Here is a 15469-nt window from a genome sequence, read left to right as displayed (position 1 = left end):
TTTTTTTTTTTTTTTAAGAAAATAACGTTTGTTCTCAAGAGTGATTCTAACAAAAATTATTAGGGAAAAAAAGGTTGGAGATAAGAATACAGGTGAAGTTTTAGAGGGAAGGAAGGGACTATTTGAGTAAGGGAAAAAAAGGAAATAAGGGACAAAAAGTTGATAACGACAGAAAATTAGGGAGAATTTTTTAGGGTTAAAATTGAAAGGGAGGAATGAACTTGGGGTAGAGAGAGACAAAAAAATTGGAGAGGAGAATGAGTAGATATACGAAACACTAGATATCAGTTTTAGCTAGAGAATAAAGTTAGAAAGGGACGAATTTTAAAACAAACTTGATAAAAAAAGCATCTTCCTCCGTGGCCAAACGTCACCATTTTAAAATTGAAGAAGCAATCTTGAAGAGATTTTGGCGATGACAGACATAGTGCCAAATCACTCCCAGACAAGTCAATTACTAATTAGACCATGAACAAGTGTGCTAATTTTCCAGTTAGATTGGACTTCAAATTTGCAGTCTGCAGCAATGTTGGCACCTCAAAATCATCGCTACTGCTACTTCTAGTTCTATTTGTATAAAGTCCGTGAATTGAACCAGTTCTCTATGGCTATATTATATTATCACAGGGGACAATTTCTTTTAGAGTCCTGACTCTGGTCTGCTTTGTTCTTAACTTGTTTGTCATAGATTATCAATACACCTCGAGGGGCTGCTGAATCCCTGAAAGATATGTTCGAAGTGTTCTATATAGATTTTGGAAATCAAGAGGCTGTACCTTATGGTCGACTACGGCCAGTTGATCCTTCTATGTCTTCTGCCCCTGGTCTCGCTCAGCTGTGTAGTCTTGCTCACATCAAGGTTCCTAGTCTGGATGAGGATTTTGGTCAGGAAGCAGCTGAGTATCTGAGTGATTACATGCTTAATGGTGCAACGGAATTTGTGGCCACAATTGAAGAAAAGGATACTTCAGGGGGAAAAGTTAAAGGACAGGGAACTGGGAATATTCTTATTGTGACTCTTGTTGCTGTTGGATCGGAGCATAGTTTAAATGCGTTGATGCTTCAGGTTCGAATAATTTCCCTGTTTCCCAATTTAATTTCCTCTGTTATATTTCTCGTTTCAATAGTCTGTCATAATTCTTGCGATTTCATCTTCATTATCTGGATCAACGACCCTGATTGCAGTCAAAGTAGAAAATACTAGAACGGCGGGGTAATTGGGAGAAGATAATTAGAGATGCAATAGATATATATGTATATATGCTATTCATCAGTTCTTTTGTTTAGAGAAGAATTTTTCACCAAGCATACAGAATATTAGGGATATTAGAAATGAGCTGAAAATATTCTCAGGATTTGTAATCCTAATATGTTTGTTATTTGATTAGAACGAGAATTTATTGAAGATGTGTGGCCCAGATTGCTAATACTTTTTTCTGCCATGGATTTTCAGGAAGGACTTGCTAGACTAGAGAAAAGGAAGAAGTGGGAATCCAAGGAAAGACAAATTGCATTTGGAAGTTTAGAAGGGTACCAAGAGGAAGCACGGACAGATCGACGAGGAATGTGGCAATACGGAGACATTCAGTCTGATGAAGAGGACGCCGGTCCTGTGAGAAAACCCGGTGGCCGGCGTTGAACGAACACTTTTATGGCCCCCTTCGTCTTAAATTAAGAGATAGACAACTCAACTAGTCGAAGCTTAATTAATGCTACAGTGATAATCACGTTTTCAGTACGAGAACCCAAAGTGTTGCTGCGTAAAGACCATGTGAAGTTTTGTCCTTTGCTAATTTTTATTTTTTATTTTGTTTTTATTTTTACATCGGATAATGAGGATTTTAAAAAAATAAAAATAGCAAATCGAGACCTTACAATAAGGCAAGAGACTTATTTATATTTATATTTTGTTTTGTCTATTACGTCCCCCTGTTTCATTTTGTTTATTCTCCCTCTATATATACCACCGCCACTATGGTGATCCCCTGTAGGAGCCGGTACTCTCAAATTGCAATATAGATCATTGAATTTGAGAGCCGTCTCAAGTTCGATTTCACGGGTTCCCCCTTGCATATAAATTCCTCATGTCGCTCATTCTGTCCCATTGCCTTTCCTCGGAAGAAAATTATTTTAGGTGTTGAGATGGCATCATCATCAGCTGGGGCTGGGGCGGCCACAGGATGGTGGTATAGATGCAGGGTGATGGTCGGTCCATGACTTGCAGCAAAGCGGAACCCACTCCTGAGAAGACCATTACTTCATCTTCTCTGATCGCTCCAGGATTGGTAAGCAACTCAGCGTTATTTCCTTCTTGCACTCTTGCATAGTCTCGATCATTTGTCTTTCGAGTTCTCTTTCACCATTTGGTGCTTTCAAAGTCTTCTTCATGTGTGCAGGACGGCTTGTATTTGGGCGTTGGAGCAAAGGTTAGTACTTATAAACTGGCAGTCACTACTACGAAGGCTTGTTATAGTATATTCTTCGTCATTAATTAATATCCTTGATGAGTTTCTGAAGCAAGCGATCGAGTGGGGCTGTTCAAAACCAGCTTTAGTTTAATGAGGAAAAATATAATTTGATGCGAGTGGTATGAATGGTTATTTCTTATGGCTTTTAGATATTTTCCTTTCTACTCTGTTTCAATTTCATGGGGCTTCATCTGTACTGTCGAGGTTTACTTGCTTCCAGAGTTCAGTTTGTTTCAGTTTGTTCAGGTGTTCATTGCTGGAATCCAGCGTGTGTTCTGAATAGAGATGCGATCATGTGATGCTGATTGGTATTTTGTGGTTTCAATTGGTCTGATTCAGGATGGATGGATGGAAGGAGTAGACAAATTTAGCAATTTGATTGGGTCTGTGTACTACTCTGACGGGGAAACACCGGCGGTGTTCCTGGAAGAAAATGTAAGTCATTTGTATTTTTTTCTTTTGGTATCTTAACATTTCACATTTGCATGATTGTGACTGGATATTCTGATGGTGACGTCTAGTTTATTTATTTTGTTCCATGCTTTAGCTAATAGCTTCGCTTTTTTTCATTTTTTCTTATGCTTACATCCTTATGATCCAGAGTGAGTAGTATGATATTCAGTCTACAGTTCGAGTGATACTTTCATTTTCAGGCCATTTTCGAGTCATTTTCCATAGGTGTACCATTCCACTTTTTTTCCTCTTTCAGACACGAAGGTCATTAACTCGTTCAGAAAGTTGTTCTGAGCTTAAAATAAGGAAGAAAAAAAAGCATGGACTCAAAGACCTCACAATCTTAACCCTCTCTAAAAGACTATAATGGAGACACTTGTTTACCTATGTGAAAAAAACTAAACCCTAAACCATAATGTGAAAAAAACTAAACCCTAAACCATAAAAACCAAAGAACCGCTCAACCCTAAACCCTGACAACACTAAACTCCAAACCCTAAAACCATAAACCCTAAACTAACCCTAAACCCTAAAACCCTAAACTAACCCTAAACCCTAATCTTTCAATATGAGGAACGTTCAAATTTGATGCATTTGACACATACATTTGTCACATTCATTTGACACATACATTTGTCACATTCATTTGACACAAAAGTTTGGTTCTTTTTACTTAATGTAGGTGACAAATGTATCAAATTTGAACGTTCCTTAGAGTTCTGTGACAAATATTGAAAGAAACTTAGTTTTTTCATATTAGTAATCAAGTGTTTCCATCATGGTTTTCTCGAGATGGTTAAGGTTGTGAGGTCTTATAGACCCGAGTACATGCTTGAAAAATATTGAAAACCTGAGTACTTCCTTATTTTAGACTTAGAAGAATCTTTAATGAATTTGATATGATACTAAAATGAGAAAACAATAGAAATGAGTTAATGACCCTCGTCAGAGGAAGAAAAGTGCAATGGTACACTTATAGAAAATGATTCGAAAATGGCTTGAAAAAAAAATGGCTTGAAAATGAAAGTGTTTAAGTTTGGTTTTTTTACTAATCACGTGTCATGAATCAAATTTGAATGTTTCTTTCTTGAAAAATATTTAAAGAAACTTTGTTCTTTCTTCAAAAATATTGAAAGGAACTTTGCTTTTTTCTTTCTTATTGTATGTTTAGAGCCATCTTTATTGGATTTGCTATTATAAATAAAACAACAAAACAACTTTTCTGAATGAGTTAATAACCCTCGGAAAAAAAATGCAAAGGTACACCTTTGGAAAATGACTCAAAAAAATGGCCCGAAAATGAAAGTGTTTGGTTCTTTTTACTAAACGTTCCTACACCTAAGTAATTAAGTGTCTCCATTAGAGTCTTCTTGAGAGGGTTTAGGTTGTTAGGTCATATAGACTGAGTACATGTTTTTTTTCCCTCTTATTTACTCTTTGAATTTTTCCTTATTTTATGTGTAGAATTTTTCCTTATTTTATGCGTAGAACAATCTTTAATGGATTTTGTATGGTACTAAAATGAAAAAATAACTTTTCTGAACGATTTAATGACCCACCTCTCAAAAATGAAAAAAAGTGCAATGGTACACCGGTGGAAAATGACCCAAAAATGTAAAAGTTTAATTTTGGTTGTTTTACTAAACATATGTATCAAATGCATCAACTATAAACGTTCCTCAAGTTTCATATTTTAACTAAACATCAAGTTCATCAAATTTGAGCGTTTCGTTCGAAAATATTGATGAAAACTTAGTTTTTCCACATAATAATTTAAGTGCTTCCATGATCTTCTCGACAGAGTTGAGATTGTGAGGTCTTATAAGACACGAGTACAATTTTTAGTGGATATAGTATGATACTAAAACGAAAAAATAATTTTTCTTAACGAGTTAACGACCCAGTCCAAAGGGGGGAAATTTGACTGTAAAATGTTCCGAAAATGAAAGTGTGTATGTTTCGTATTTTAATCCAAATTGCTAAATTTGTCTACTCCTTCCATCCATCCATCCTGAATCAGACCAATTGAAACCACAAAATACCAATCAGCATCACATGATCGCATCTCTATTCAGAACACACGCTGGATTCCAGCAATGAACACCTGAACAAACTGAAACAAACTGAACTCTGGAAGCAAGTAAACCTCGACAGTACAGATGAAGCCCCATGAAATTGAAACAGAGTAGAAAGGAAAATATCTAAAAGCCATAAGAAATAACCATTCATACCACTCGCATCAAATTATATTTTTCCTCATTAAACTAAAGCTGGTTTTGAACAGCCCCACTCGATCGCTTGCTTCAGAAACTCATCAAGGATATTAATTAATGACGAAGAATATACTATAACAAGCCTTCGTAGTAGTGACTGCCAGTTTATAAGTACTAACCTTTGCTCCAACGCCCAAATACAAGCCGTCCTGCACACATGAAGAAGACTTTGAAAGCACCAAATGGTGAAAGAGAACTCGAAAGACAAATGATCGAGACTATGCAAGAGTGCAAGAAGGAAATAACGCTGAGTTGCTTACCAATCCTGGAGCGATCAGAGAAGATGAAGTAATGGTCTTCTCAGGAGTGGGTTCCGCTTTGCTGCAAGTCATGGACCGACCATCACCCTGCATCTATACCACCATCCTGTGGCCGCCCCAGCCCCAGCTGATGATGATGCCATCTCAACACCTAAAATAATTTTCTTCCGAGGAAAGGCAATGGGACAGAATGAGCGACATGAGGAATTTATATGCAAGGGGGAACCCGTGAAATCGAACTTGAGACGGCTCTCAAATTCAATGATCTATATTGCAATTTGAGAGTACCGGCTCCTACAGGGGATCACCATAGTGGCGGTGGTATATATAGAGGGAGAATAAACAAAATGAAACAGGGGGACGTAATAGACAAAACAAAATATAAATATAAATAAGTCTCTTGCCTTATTGTAAGGTCTCGATTTGCTATTTTTATTTTTTTAAAATCCTCATTATCCGATGTAAAAATAAAAACAAAATAAAAAATAAAAATTAGCAAAGGACAAAACTTCACATGGTCTTTACGCAGCAACACTTTGGGTTCTCGTACTGAAAACGTGATTATCACTGTAGCATTAATTAAGCTTCGACTAGTTGAGTTGTCTATCTCTTAATTTAAGACGAAGGGGGCCATAAAAGTGTTCGTTCAACGCCGGCCACCGGGTTTTCTCACAGGACCGGCGTCCTCTTCATCAGACTGAATGTCTCCGTATTGCCACATTCCTCGTCGATCTGTCCGTGCTTCCTCTTGGTACCCTTCTAAACTTCCAAATGCAATTTGTCTTTCCTTGGATTCCCACTTCTTCCTTTTCTCTAGTCTAGCAAGTCCTTCCTGAAAATCCATGGCAGAAAAAAGTATTAGCAATCTGGGCCACACATCTTCAATAAATTCTCGTTCTAATCAAATAACAAACATATTAGGATTACAAATCCTGAGAATATTTTCAGCTCATTTCTAATATCCCTAATATTCTGTATGCTTGGTGAAAAATTCTTCTCTAAACAAAAGAACTGATGAATAGCATATATACATATATATCTATTGCATCTCTAATTATCTTCTCCCAATTACCCCGCCGTTCTAGTATTTTCTACTTTGACTGCAATCAGGGTCGTTGATCCAGATAATGAAGATGAAATCGCAAGAATTATGACAGACTATTGAAACGAGAAATATAACAGAGGAAATTAAATTGGGAAACAGGGAAATTATTCGAACCTGAAGCATCAACGCATTTAAACTATGCTCCGATCCAACAGCAACAAGAGTCACAATAAGAATATTCCCAGTTCCCTGTCCTTTAACTTTTCCCCCTGAAGTATCCTTTTCTTCAATTGTGGCCACAAATTCCGTTGCACCATTAAGCATGTAATCACTCAGATACTCAGCTGCTTCCTGACCAAAATCCTCATCCAGACTAGGAACCTTGATGTGAGCAAGACTACACAGCTGAGCGAGACCAGGGGCAGAAGACATAGAAGGATCAACTGGCCGTAGTCGACCATAAGGTACAGCCTCTTGATTTCCAAAATCTATATAGAACACTTCGAACATATCTTTCAGGGATTCAGCAGCCCCTCGAGGTGTATTGATAATCTATGACAAACAAGTTAAGAACAAAGCAGACCAGAGTCAGGACTCTAAAAGAAATTGTCCCCTGTGATAATATAATATAGCCATAGAGAACTGGTTCAATTCACGGACTTTATACAAATAGAACTAGAAGTAGCAGTAGCGATGATTTTGAGGTGCCAACATTGCTGCAGACTGCAAATTTGAAGTCCAATCTAACTGGAAAATTAGCACACTTGTTCATGGTCTAATTAGTAATTGACTTGTCTGGGAGTGATTTGGCACTATGTCTGTCATCGCCAAAATCTCTTCAAGATTGCTTCTTCAATTTTAAAATGGTGACGTTTGGCCACGGAGGAAGATGCTTTTTTTATCAAGTTTGTTTTAAAATTCGTCCCTTTCTAACTTTATTCTCTAGCTAAAACTGATATCTAGTGTTTCGTATATCTACTCATTCTCCTCTCCAATTTTTTTGTCTCTCTCTACCCCAAGTTCATTCCTCCCTTTCAATTTTAACCCTAAAAAATTCTCCCTAATTTTCTGTCGTTATCAACTTTTTGTCCCTTATTTCCTTTTTTTCCCTTACTCAAATAGTCCCTTCCTTCCCTCTAAAACTTCACCTGTATTCTTATCTCCAACCTTTTTTTCCCTAATAATTTTTGTTAGAATCACTCTTGAGAACAAACGTTATTTTCTTAAAAAAAAAAAAAAATTTATTAAATTAATATCAACTCTAAAAAATGAAACCGTTTGAAATGATGAACAATTAAACAATTTACAAAAGTAATTATAATTAAATTCCTTCAGCTAAAAACACACTAAAACCACTCATAAATATAGACCCTAACTAGGCAAACACAGGATAACGATCTTCTATAAGTAACCTTCGTAGCATCCCAGAGATCAGTCAGCGAAGCCCTTGCATTTCCTAAACCTCTTGGGACACTAGAGAGAAGACAGTATGCTGCAAGAGTCAGCAACTAAAGTCTTGCCGTCCAATTATTTAGAACACATTGTTTTTCTTCATCAAAGTAACCACGAATATGACATTTTAAATAATTGGTACAAAAACCCCAAAAGGCAAAGCTGTAAATCATCACCAATGCAGTACACTTGCAGGCTGATTCTTTTATACTCAGAATTCTGCCCAACTATAAAACCAAGTGACCCGAAAATTTTTTATAGCTAAGATACTAGTGGGATATTTGGTGTCTTGGATAAATGAGCACACATTATGTTTTGATCTTAATCTATAAATGAATTGTTTGGTAATCATATTACTCAATGTTTATAGCTATCATTCCATAGGACTACCTTGCAGAAAAAATGAATGTACAGAAAGTTCATATTGAAAGTAAAAGAAAGCTTCTTCCAAACACTCACCATTGCCCTGTTCCACGAGTTGTCTGCACTAAATTGAGCAAGGACGATATCACCTTTCTTAGGACTAAAAGCACCAATTAAAGGGACTTCTTGAAGATTCAAAGCCGCAAGCTGTTTCTGCAGAGAAGTGACCTTTTGGTCCCCAATTGTCTGGACATAAAATTTGCCACCACCCAACACCTCAGTGACAATTACCTGAGCGAAGCAATAGAATAGGTGAGAAGCAACAGCAAAAAGAAAACGGTTTCTCAGAAACATCCACCACATCCAAGGTGCATACCTTAAGCACTTCTTTCTGCTTGCTTTCAACAGCTGCACCATTGGGCACTTCCTCCCCTTCAACATAGTTCTCCCAGATCTGCAAGAACTCAAATCAGCATGATATTATATAGACATGACTCATTCACCTTTGTCAACGTCTAACCTTGAGCTTCTGACGCTTAGCAGATCGTTCTGCTTGTTCAAGAAGGTGAGCATCAGGCATTCTATCACTGCTAAAGGAAGTTTGAATCTTTGCCAAGCCAGCCTCAACTAGAACCACTGCCATATTGGTCCTCGCTTCCCATAGGGACCCCAAAAAGGTTCCCGTTCTATCAACAGTTTCCACTTCAATCTATGCAAATGAACCCTTTTAGATCAATGGCATTGAAAGAATCTACAAAAATATTGGAAAGGAAAAATACCTCCACATCTCTCTGCATTATCTTCCGCCGCATTATGGCAATTGCTTCATCTGAATATGGTTCATCACGACCAGGACATCTCACACCTGAGAAAGCGAAAGCAATGCTACACGTCTCCTTCGGAATCAACAATTTGAAACGGTGACCACTGAGAACATATTCAACAACAGCTGGAATCCTCCTACTCCGGTGTAGGAATGGTAAAAAGTCACGGGATTTTTTGGCTGGTGCCTGAAAACACACACATGATACTTTGAATTCATTCAATAAGGTAAAAAGTTGTCATTGTTAAAATTGATAAAAGGATAGAAGAAATTTAGCATAGTAGATGGTCAAGTTTCATACTGTCAGAAGGTCTGTCACATGCATGACAGGAGGATCCTTGGCAGAATGAATCCCTTTCTTTCCAGCAATAGAACGCGATTCAGCCGCAAGAAGTGCATCATAATAGTTCGATCTCTCCTCAAAATCACGATGCCTAATCACAGTGCCAAAACCACGTGATACCACTAGCTCAGCCACATTCACCCCAGCTTGTTGGCCACTACTGTCTTGAGCAGAAGTGTCCTCATCCTCAGCCTTAGTAGAAGACAACAGAAAGACAGATCCAAAATCCATCACTCTAGAATCTGGAGCAGTTGCAGGTCCCTCCACCATGCTGACCTTCCTAGAATACTCCATCTGGACTTTAACCTAAAAAGAGAATTGTGATCTCAAATTACAATTCACCCCAGAATCATCAGAAACAGACTAGTAAGTAATACCATACTTGTCGACCAATGAGGCGTGTTCTTAAGAACTCTTTTGCTTCACGGGCATAAGGAGCAGGCTTCTCATCCCTACGGGGATTACCCATTTTTGGACACCTAATACTTGATAGGTTGACACGTCTCTCTGCCAATGGACTACCATATGGAACCGAGTCATCAGCCACAATAATGCAGTCACCGCTTACAACTTCTACCACCTGCAAATGCCAAGATAAGATGATATAAAATAAGGAAAAAAAGCCTTAATTAAGTTTATCAATATTATAGACTAGTTGACATATAATTACCTTCCCCATGAAATTCTGATCATGAATTGCCTTTGAATTCGTTGGTGGAGGTACATAGTTAGCCCATAATCTTAGCCGGGTTTTCTTCGCCTGTAGCTCTGCAGCCTTGAGCCGTCGCTTAGCATCTTCTTCCATCATGTTTGCACTCCACTCAACATATTTAGCTAAACCCTGGATTTAATTGGGGGGGGGGGGGNCCTTTGAATATTTTTATACTATAACATATCTCATTCAAAAGAAATTGATTAAAAAAATGATTAAGAGAACAATGCAGTAGCTGGGATTAAAAAAAAAAAGTCAAAAGACTCCAAGTATAAATCTCAACTAGGAAAAGAAATATATAAATGCATAATAAAGTAACACAAGAACTGTAGACTGAAATATCATACTACTCTGGATCATAAGGATCTAAGCATAAGAAAAAATGAAAAAAAAAAAAAAAAAAAAAAAAAAAAAAAAAAAAAAAAAAAAAAAAAACNAGCAATTAGCTAAGCATGGAACAAAATAAATAAACTAAACATCACCATGAGAATATCCAGTCACAATCATGCAAATGAGTACTGTTAAGATATACCAACAGAAAAAAATACAAATGACTTACATTTTCTACCAGCTCCAGTGCCAGATCTTTCGCTGTTTCCCCATCAGAGTAGTACACTGACCCAATCAAATTGCTAAATTTGTCTACTCCTTCCAGGACAATCCGGACCTGTGAATTCATCCAGAATCAGACCAACTGAAACCACAAAATACCAATCAGCATCAGATGACTTACATCTCTATTCAGAACACGAATCTCTGTAAAATGTTTGGCTTCGACTCCAAACGTTTCAGGAGCTACTTCACCAGATGATGTAGTAGAGACAGCAAGCCTTTGTGCAGAAGTTAAAGAAGCTCTTGGTTCAGCTGAAACCTCACCATTCAGGTCATTAGAGGAATTGTCTGTTTCAGCAACGGTGTCTGGAGGAGGCCTTCTTCCCATAGATGGTGACTAGAAAAGCAAAATAACACGGAACCTTAATCCTGAAAAAGGTTTGCTCTGAACTCGAGAAAATTTCCTCATCAATAGGCTGTTACTCATAACATTTACTACATACCTGGATTCCAGCAATGAACACCTGAACAAACTGAAACTCTGGAAGCAAGTAAACCCTGACAGTACTGCCATCTCGAACCTGCTCAACAATTCCCTCCATTGGCTTTCCTTTGTTAGCAGCTAACAAACCCATGGCATCCAAGTTATTGGGATCACCAATGGCTGACGGTGGTAAGTTTCTAATGGATGCCTCAGCGGAACCAGGAACCTAAAGAAAGCAATAAGAGTAACATAAATTACATTTTTTATACTATTATACAAAAATCTTCTGCAAGATATACAAATGCAAGACCTGCTAAAATCTGTTAGCTCAGACATTGAAGACTGCATAAAGACCACAGACTAAAAATATCTATTCAGAACACGATGGTTTATTAAATTATCATTTCATATTCCTAGAGTCCCTTATTCTTATGTACGGCATTTATCATTTAGCATGGCCAACATTTTGAAAAAAAAATAACGGATGAAACCCCATGAACTAAATGCAAAAATTGAAACAGAGTAGAAAGGAAAATATCTAAAAGCCATAAGAAATAACCAATTCATACCACTCATTTCAAATTATATTTATCCTCATTAAACTAAAGCTGGTATTGAACAGCCCCACTCGATTGCTTGCTTCAGAAACTCATCAAGGATATTAATTACTAACTCTAAAGTGACAAAGAATTATTTAATGTGGACTAGGACTTGGAAAACAAATAGTAGTAGTGACTGCCAGTTTCTAAGTAGTAACCTTGCTCCAACGCCCAAAACCTTGTTGCTTTGCTTGGTCTTCGAGACGCAGTAGCTCTGCAAGGTAAGGGCTCACTTCACCCTTCTGCTGACCTTGCTCCCTTACCTGCGCATTTATAATTTCAATAATACCAAGGAAAAAATGCAGATAACAAAAGTGGACAACTTTAACCTCAGAAAGTACATAACCTTAGCCCAGCCTTCAGAAACAACAAGTGCAGCAATATTCTTGTCACCAAGAAAAACAGAACCGAACTCTCGACCAATGGATGGCACAGTATAGTCCACTCTAAAGGCAACCTCCTACAGGAAATATGTACTGTTACACCACTATAAGACAAAGCATCTTATCGACCTAAGAAACGCAGACACTTTAGTTTGGCTAGCGTTTCCGTGTTCAATTTGCGATGGACACTTGGATATTAAGACACTTGTTGGATATGTATCAGACGCTTGTTACACTAGTTGTACAAAGTCAAAGATAGATCCAACATTGGCTAGACATGCATGAAACACTTGCTAAGTATACTAAATAGGCACATATATTACAAAAATAATAAATTTTGAGAGTCAAATACATCAAACTAATTTTTTTTACTTTGAATTTCTTTCCTGACTAAAATTTTTACATATTCTAAGAAATGTATATTTTAATAAATGTGTCCGTGTCCTAGATTTTAAAATAATGATGTGTCATCGTGTCCAAGCTGATACATTCCAAGCAACTTTTGGAAAAAGACTGAAATCATTCTAGAATAATAACCTTTCCAATGCATAGCTTTCGCAAGTATTCTCTACTTTCCCATGCAAATGGCTCATCGACACCACCGCGTCGAGCCTGAAAATGTTCAAGCATCCAAAGCAAAATAGCACAACGTCAGCATTGATTTGTACAATATTATCTAAACTTACAGCTACCCAAATAGTAAAAGAAAAAGAAAAGGAAGGTCTCAATAGCTATTACTTATTTCCCCAACCCCTTGAAATTATAAACCCCACAAATCCAGAACTCATAAAGCAATCAACCTTGCTATCTACATGTGTACATATATACTATAACAAGCCTTTGTGCACACAAACAAGTCACTGTACACATGGAAGAATTTGAAAGCACCAAATGGTGAAAGAGAACTCGAAAGACAAATGATTGACTATAGAAGTGTACAAGAAGGAAATAAAGATGAGTCGCTTACCAATCTTGGAGCGATCAGAGAAGATAAAGTAATGGTCTTCTCAGGAGTGGGTCCCGCTTTGCTGCTAGTCATGGCCGTAATTACCAAGCAGTCCCCTGACGGAACGGCTTTAACCCTGCCTCTATACCATCCTGTGGCCGCCCCAGCTGATGATGATGCCATCTCAACAGCTAAAATAAATTTACCCACAAGACCATCCTGTGGCCGCCCCAGCTGATGATGATGCCATCTCAACAGCTAAAATAAATTTACCCACAAGGAAGTACTAATTAGAGACAAATTCAGGAGCTATTATGCTATGAACACAATATGATTGAAATTCAAACATCGACATCATATCAATTAATTAGGCAAAACAATTGAGATCTCGGTCATGAAAGAATGGTCNACCATCCTGTGGCCGCCCCAGCTGATGATGATGCCATCTCAACAGCTAAAATAAATTTACCCACAAGAAGTACTAATTAGAGACAAATTCAGGAGCTATTATGCTATGAACACAATATGATTGAAATTCAAACATCGACATCATATCAATTAATTAGGCAAAACAATTGAGATCTCGGTCATGAAAGAATGGTTTCAAACATCGACATCATATCAATTAATTAGGCAAAACAATTGAGATCTCGGTCATGAAAGAATGGTCAATCCGCATAATGACATGCATGATCACAACAACGCGATGGATTGAATTGCAGCACCGCAAATGACCCTCGTAGATCAGATCTACCCGGCGATCACATGAATTGCGAATGTAATTAAAACAAAATAATAGTTCAGGACGATTATGCTGGTAAGAGTAGATCACATGAATTGCGAATGTAATTAAAACAAAATAATAGTTCAGGACGATTATGCTGGTAAGAGTAAAAGAAGGATGTTCTAGAAGATAGGAAATAAAATCATCAACCTAAGCAACGGAATCGGAAGATATCGATCATGCAAAACATAAATGTTCATAATTATACGGTTTCATGTGCTTATGCAGATCGGATCGGAACCCTGCCCGCTTGGATCTACAGAAATAACGATATCAAGCTACCGTCACCTTGAATTTTTTGAATAATTAACAAAACTGAAAGATTAAAGCGAAGGAAACAGGGAACGGAAAGGGAACTGACCGGAGCCAAGATTGAATCTTTTTCTTTTTTCTTCTTCTTCTGAGGAAAGGCGATGGGCGGCGGATCGGGGACAGAATGAGCGAGAGATGAGGAATTTATATGCAAGGGGACCATGAAATCGAACTTGAGACCGCCATCTTGCTGCCCCCTGTTTTAGGTATAATTACTTTCTATACCAAATACGAGAGGGATGGATATTCTCATTTCGATCAAAAAGTAAACCACGATTTTTNCAATTGAGATCTCGGTCATGAAAGAATGGTCAATCCGCATAATGACATGCATGATCACAACAACGCGATGGATTGAATTGCAGCACCGCAAATGACCCTCGTAGATCAGATCTACCCGGCGATCACATGAATTGCGAATGTAATTAAAACAAAATAATAGTTCAGGACGATTATGCTGGTAAGAGTAGAAGAAGGATGTTCTAGAAGATAGGAAATAAAATCATCAACCTAAGCAACGGAATCGGAAGATATCGATCATGCAAAACATAAATGTTCATAATTATACGGTTTCATGTGCTTATGCAGATCGGATCGGAACCCTGCCCGCTTGGATCTACAGAAATAACGATATCAAGCTACCGTCACCTTGAATTTTTTGAATAATTAACAAAACTGAAAGATTAAAGCGAAGGAAACAGGGAACGGAAAGGGAACTGACCGGAGCCAAGATTGAATCTTTTTCTTTTTTCTTCTTCTTCTGAGGAAAGGCGATGGGCGGCGGATCGGGGACAGAATGAGCGAGAGATGAGGAATTTATATGCAAGGGGACCATGAAATCGAACTTGAGACCGCCATCTTGCTGCCCTCTGTTTTAGGTATAATTACTTTCTATACCAAATACGAGAGGGATGGATATTCTCATTTCGATCAAAAAGTAAACCACGATTTTTTAATAAATAAATAAAACAAAAATTGTGCTGTTAAATCGTAAGCATCCCTCAACTTAGACGTTGGCTTATTTGGCTTCTTGATTTTAAGTGCCAGTAAAATAAGAAAATTGGGGTCAAATTATTAAAATAATTCAACTAATTAAATTTAATTTTAATTTTATAAATTGCTTTTAATAAAATCATATAATTTTTTTTTCAAATATTTAGTACCCCTTATATTTCAAGTTGTATGTGGTGAAGTAAATTATATTGAAGGAGATATAT

At 37.4% G+C, this 15469-nt stretch overlaps 2 protein-coding genes across 3 annotated transcripts; one reads left to right on the top strand and one right to left on the bottom strand.

Annotated features, from left to right (window-relative positions):
• Nucleotides 1–666: 666 nt before the first annotated feature.
• Nucleotides 667–1903, top strand: LOC111485340 (ribonuclease TUDOR 1-like). The gene is made up of 2 exons (XM_023132170.1): nt 667–1066; nt 1454–1903. Exons 1-2 carry the CDS (start codon nt 731–733, stop codon nt 1637–1639), a joined length of 522 nt encoding a protein of 173 aa, XP_022987938.1. The 5' UTR covers nt 667–730; the 3' UTR covers nt 1640–1903.
• A 3933-nt stretch (nt 1904–5836) lies between these two features.
• On the bottom strand, nt 5837–15078 carry LOC111485599 (ribonuclease TUDOR 1-like). Of its 2 annotated transcripts, none has more exons than XM_023132542.1 (17): nt 14974–15078; nt 13178–13347; nt 12748–12822; nt 12174–12287; nt 11986–12090; nt 11248–11454; nt 10926–11141; nt 10752–10859; nt 10151–10321; nt 9863–10060; nt 9439–9786; nt 9094–9324; nt 8835–9023; nt 8691–8768; nt 8411–8605; nt 6674–7051; nt 5837–6286 (listed from the first exon to the last, which is right to left on the bottom strand). In XM_023132542.1, the coding sequence occupies exons 2-17, from the start codon at nt 13337–13339 to the stop codon at nt 6101–6103; spliced, it is 2961 nt and encodes a 986-aa protein (XP_022988310.1). In that variant the 5' UTR covers nt 13340–13347; nt 14974–15078; the 3' UTR covers nt 5837–6100. The 2 variants fall into 2 exon arrangements, with proteins under 2 accessions (XP_022988310.1, XP_022988311.1); XM_023132543.1 differs by lacking the exon at nt 14974–15078 and adding an exon at nt 14149–14169.
• Nucleotides 15079–15469: the final 391 nt, after the last annotated feature.

Source organism: Cucurbita maxima, unplaced genomic scaffold (assembly GCF_002738345.1).
Source record: "Cucurbita maxima cultivar Rimu unplaced genomic scaffold, Cmax_1.0 Cma_Scf00010, whole genome shotgun sequence".
Taxonomy (NCBI): Eukaryota; Viridiplantae; Streptophyta; class Magnoliopsida; order Cucurbitales; family Cucurbitaceae; genus Cucurbita; species Cucurbita maxima.
This window is presented reverse-complemented; position numbering and strand designations above follow the sequence as displayed.

Bases quoted from the DNA above. Each gene is read 5' to 3' on its own strand.
- LOC111485340 (XM_023132170.1), top strand. From the start codon at position 731: ATGTTCGAAGTGTTCTATATAGATTTTGGAAATCAAGAGGCTGTACCT. The intron at 1,067-1,453 runs GTTCGAATAATT...ATGGATTTTCAG, and splicing joins TAAATGCGTTGATGCTTCAG to GAAGGACTTGCTAGACTAGA.
- LOC111485599 (XM_023132542.1), bottom strand. From the start codon at position 13,339: ATGGCATCATCATCAGCTGGGGCGGCCACAGGATGGTATAGAGGCAGG. The intron at 8,769-8,834 runs GTTAGACGTTGA...GAGTTCTTGCAG, and splicing joins CTAAGCGTCAGAAGCTCAAG to ATCTGGGAGAACTATGTTGA. The intron at 8,606-8,690 runs GTATGCACCTTG...TGCTTCGCTCAG, and splicing joins AGCAGAAAGAAGTGCTTAAG to GTAATTGTCACTGAGGTGTT.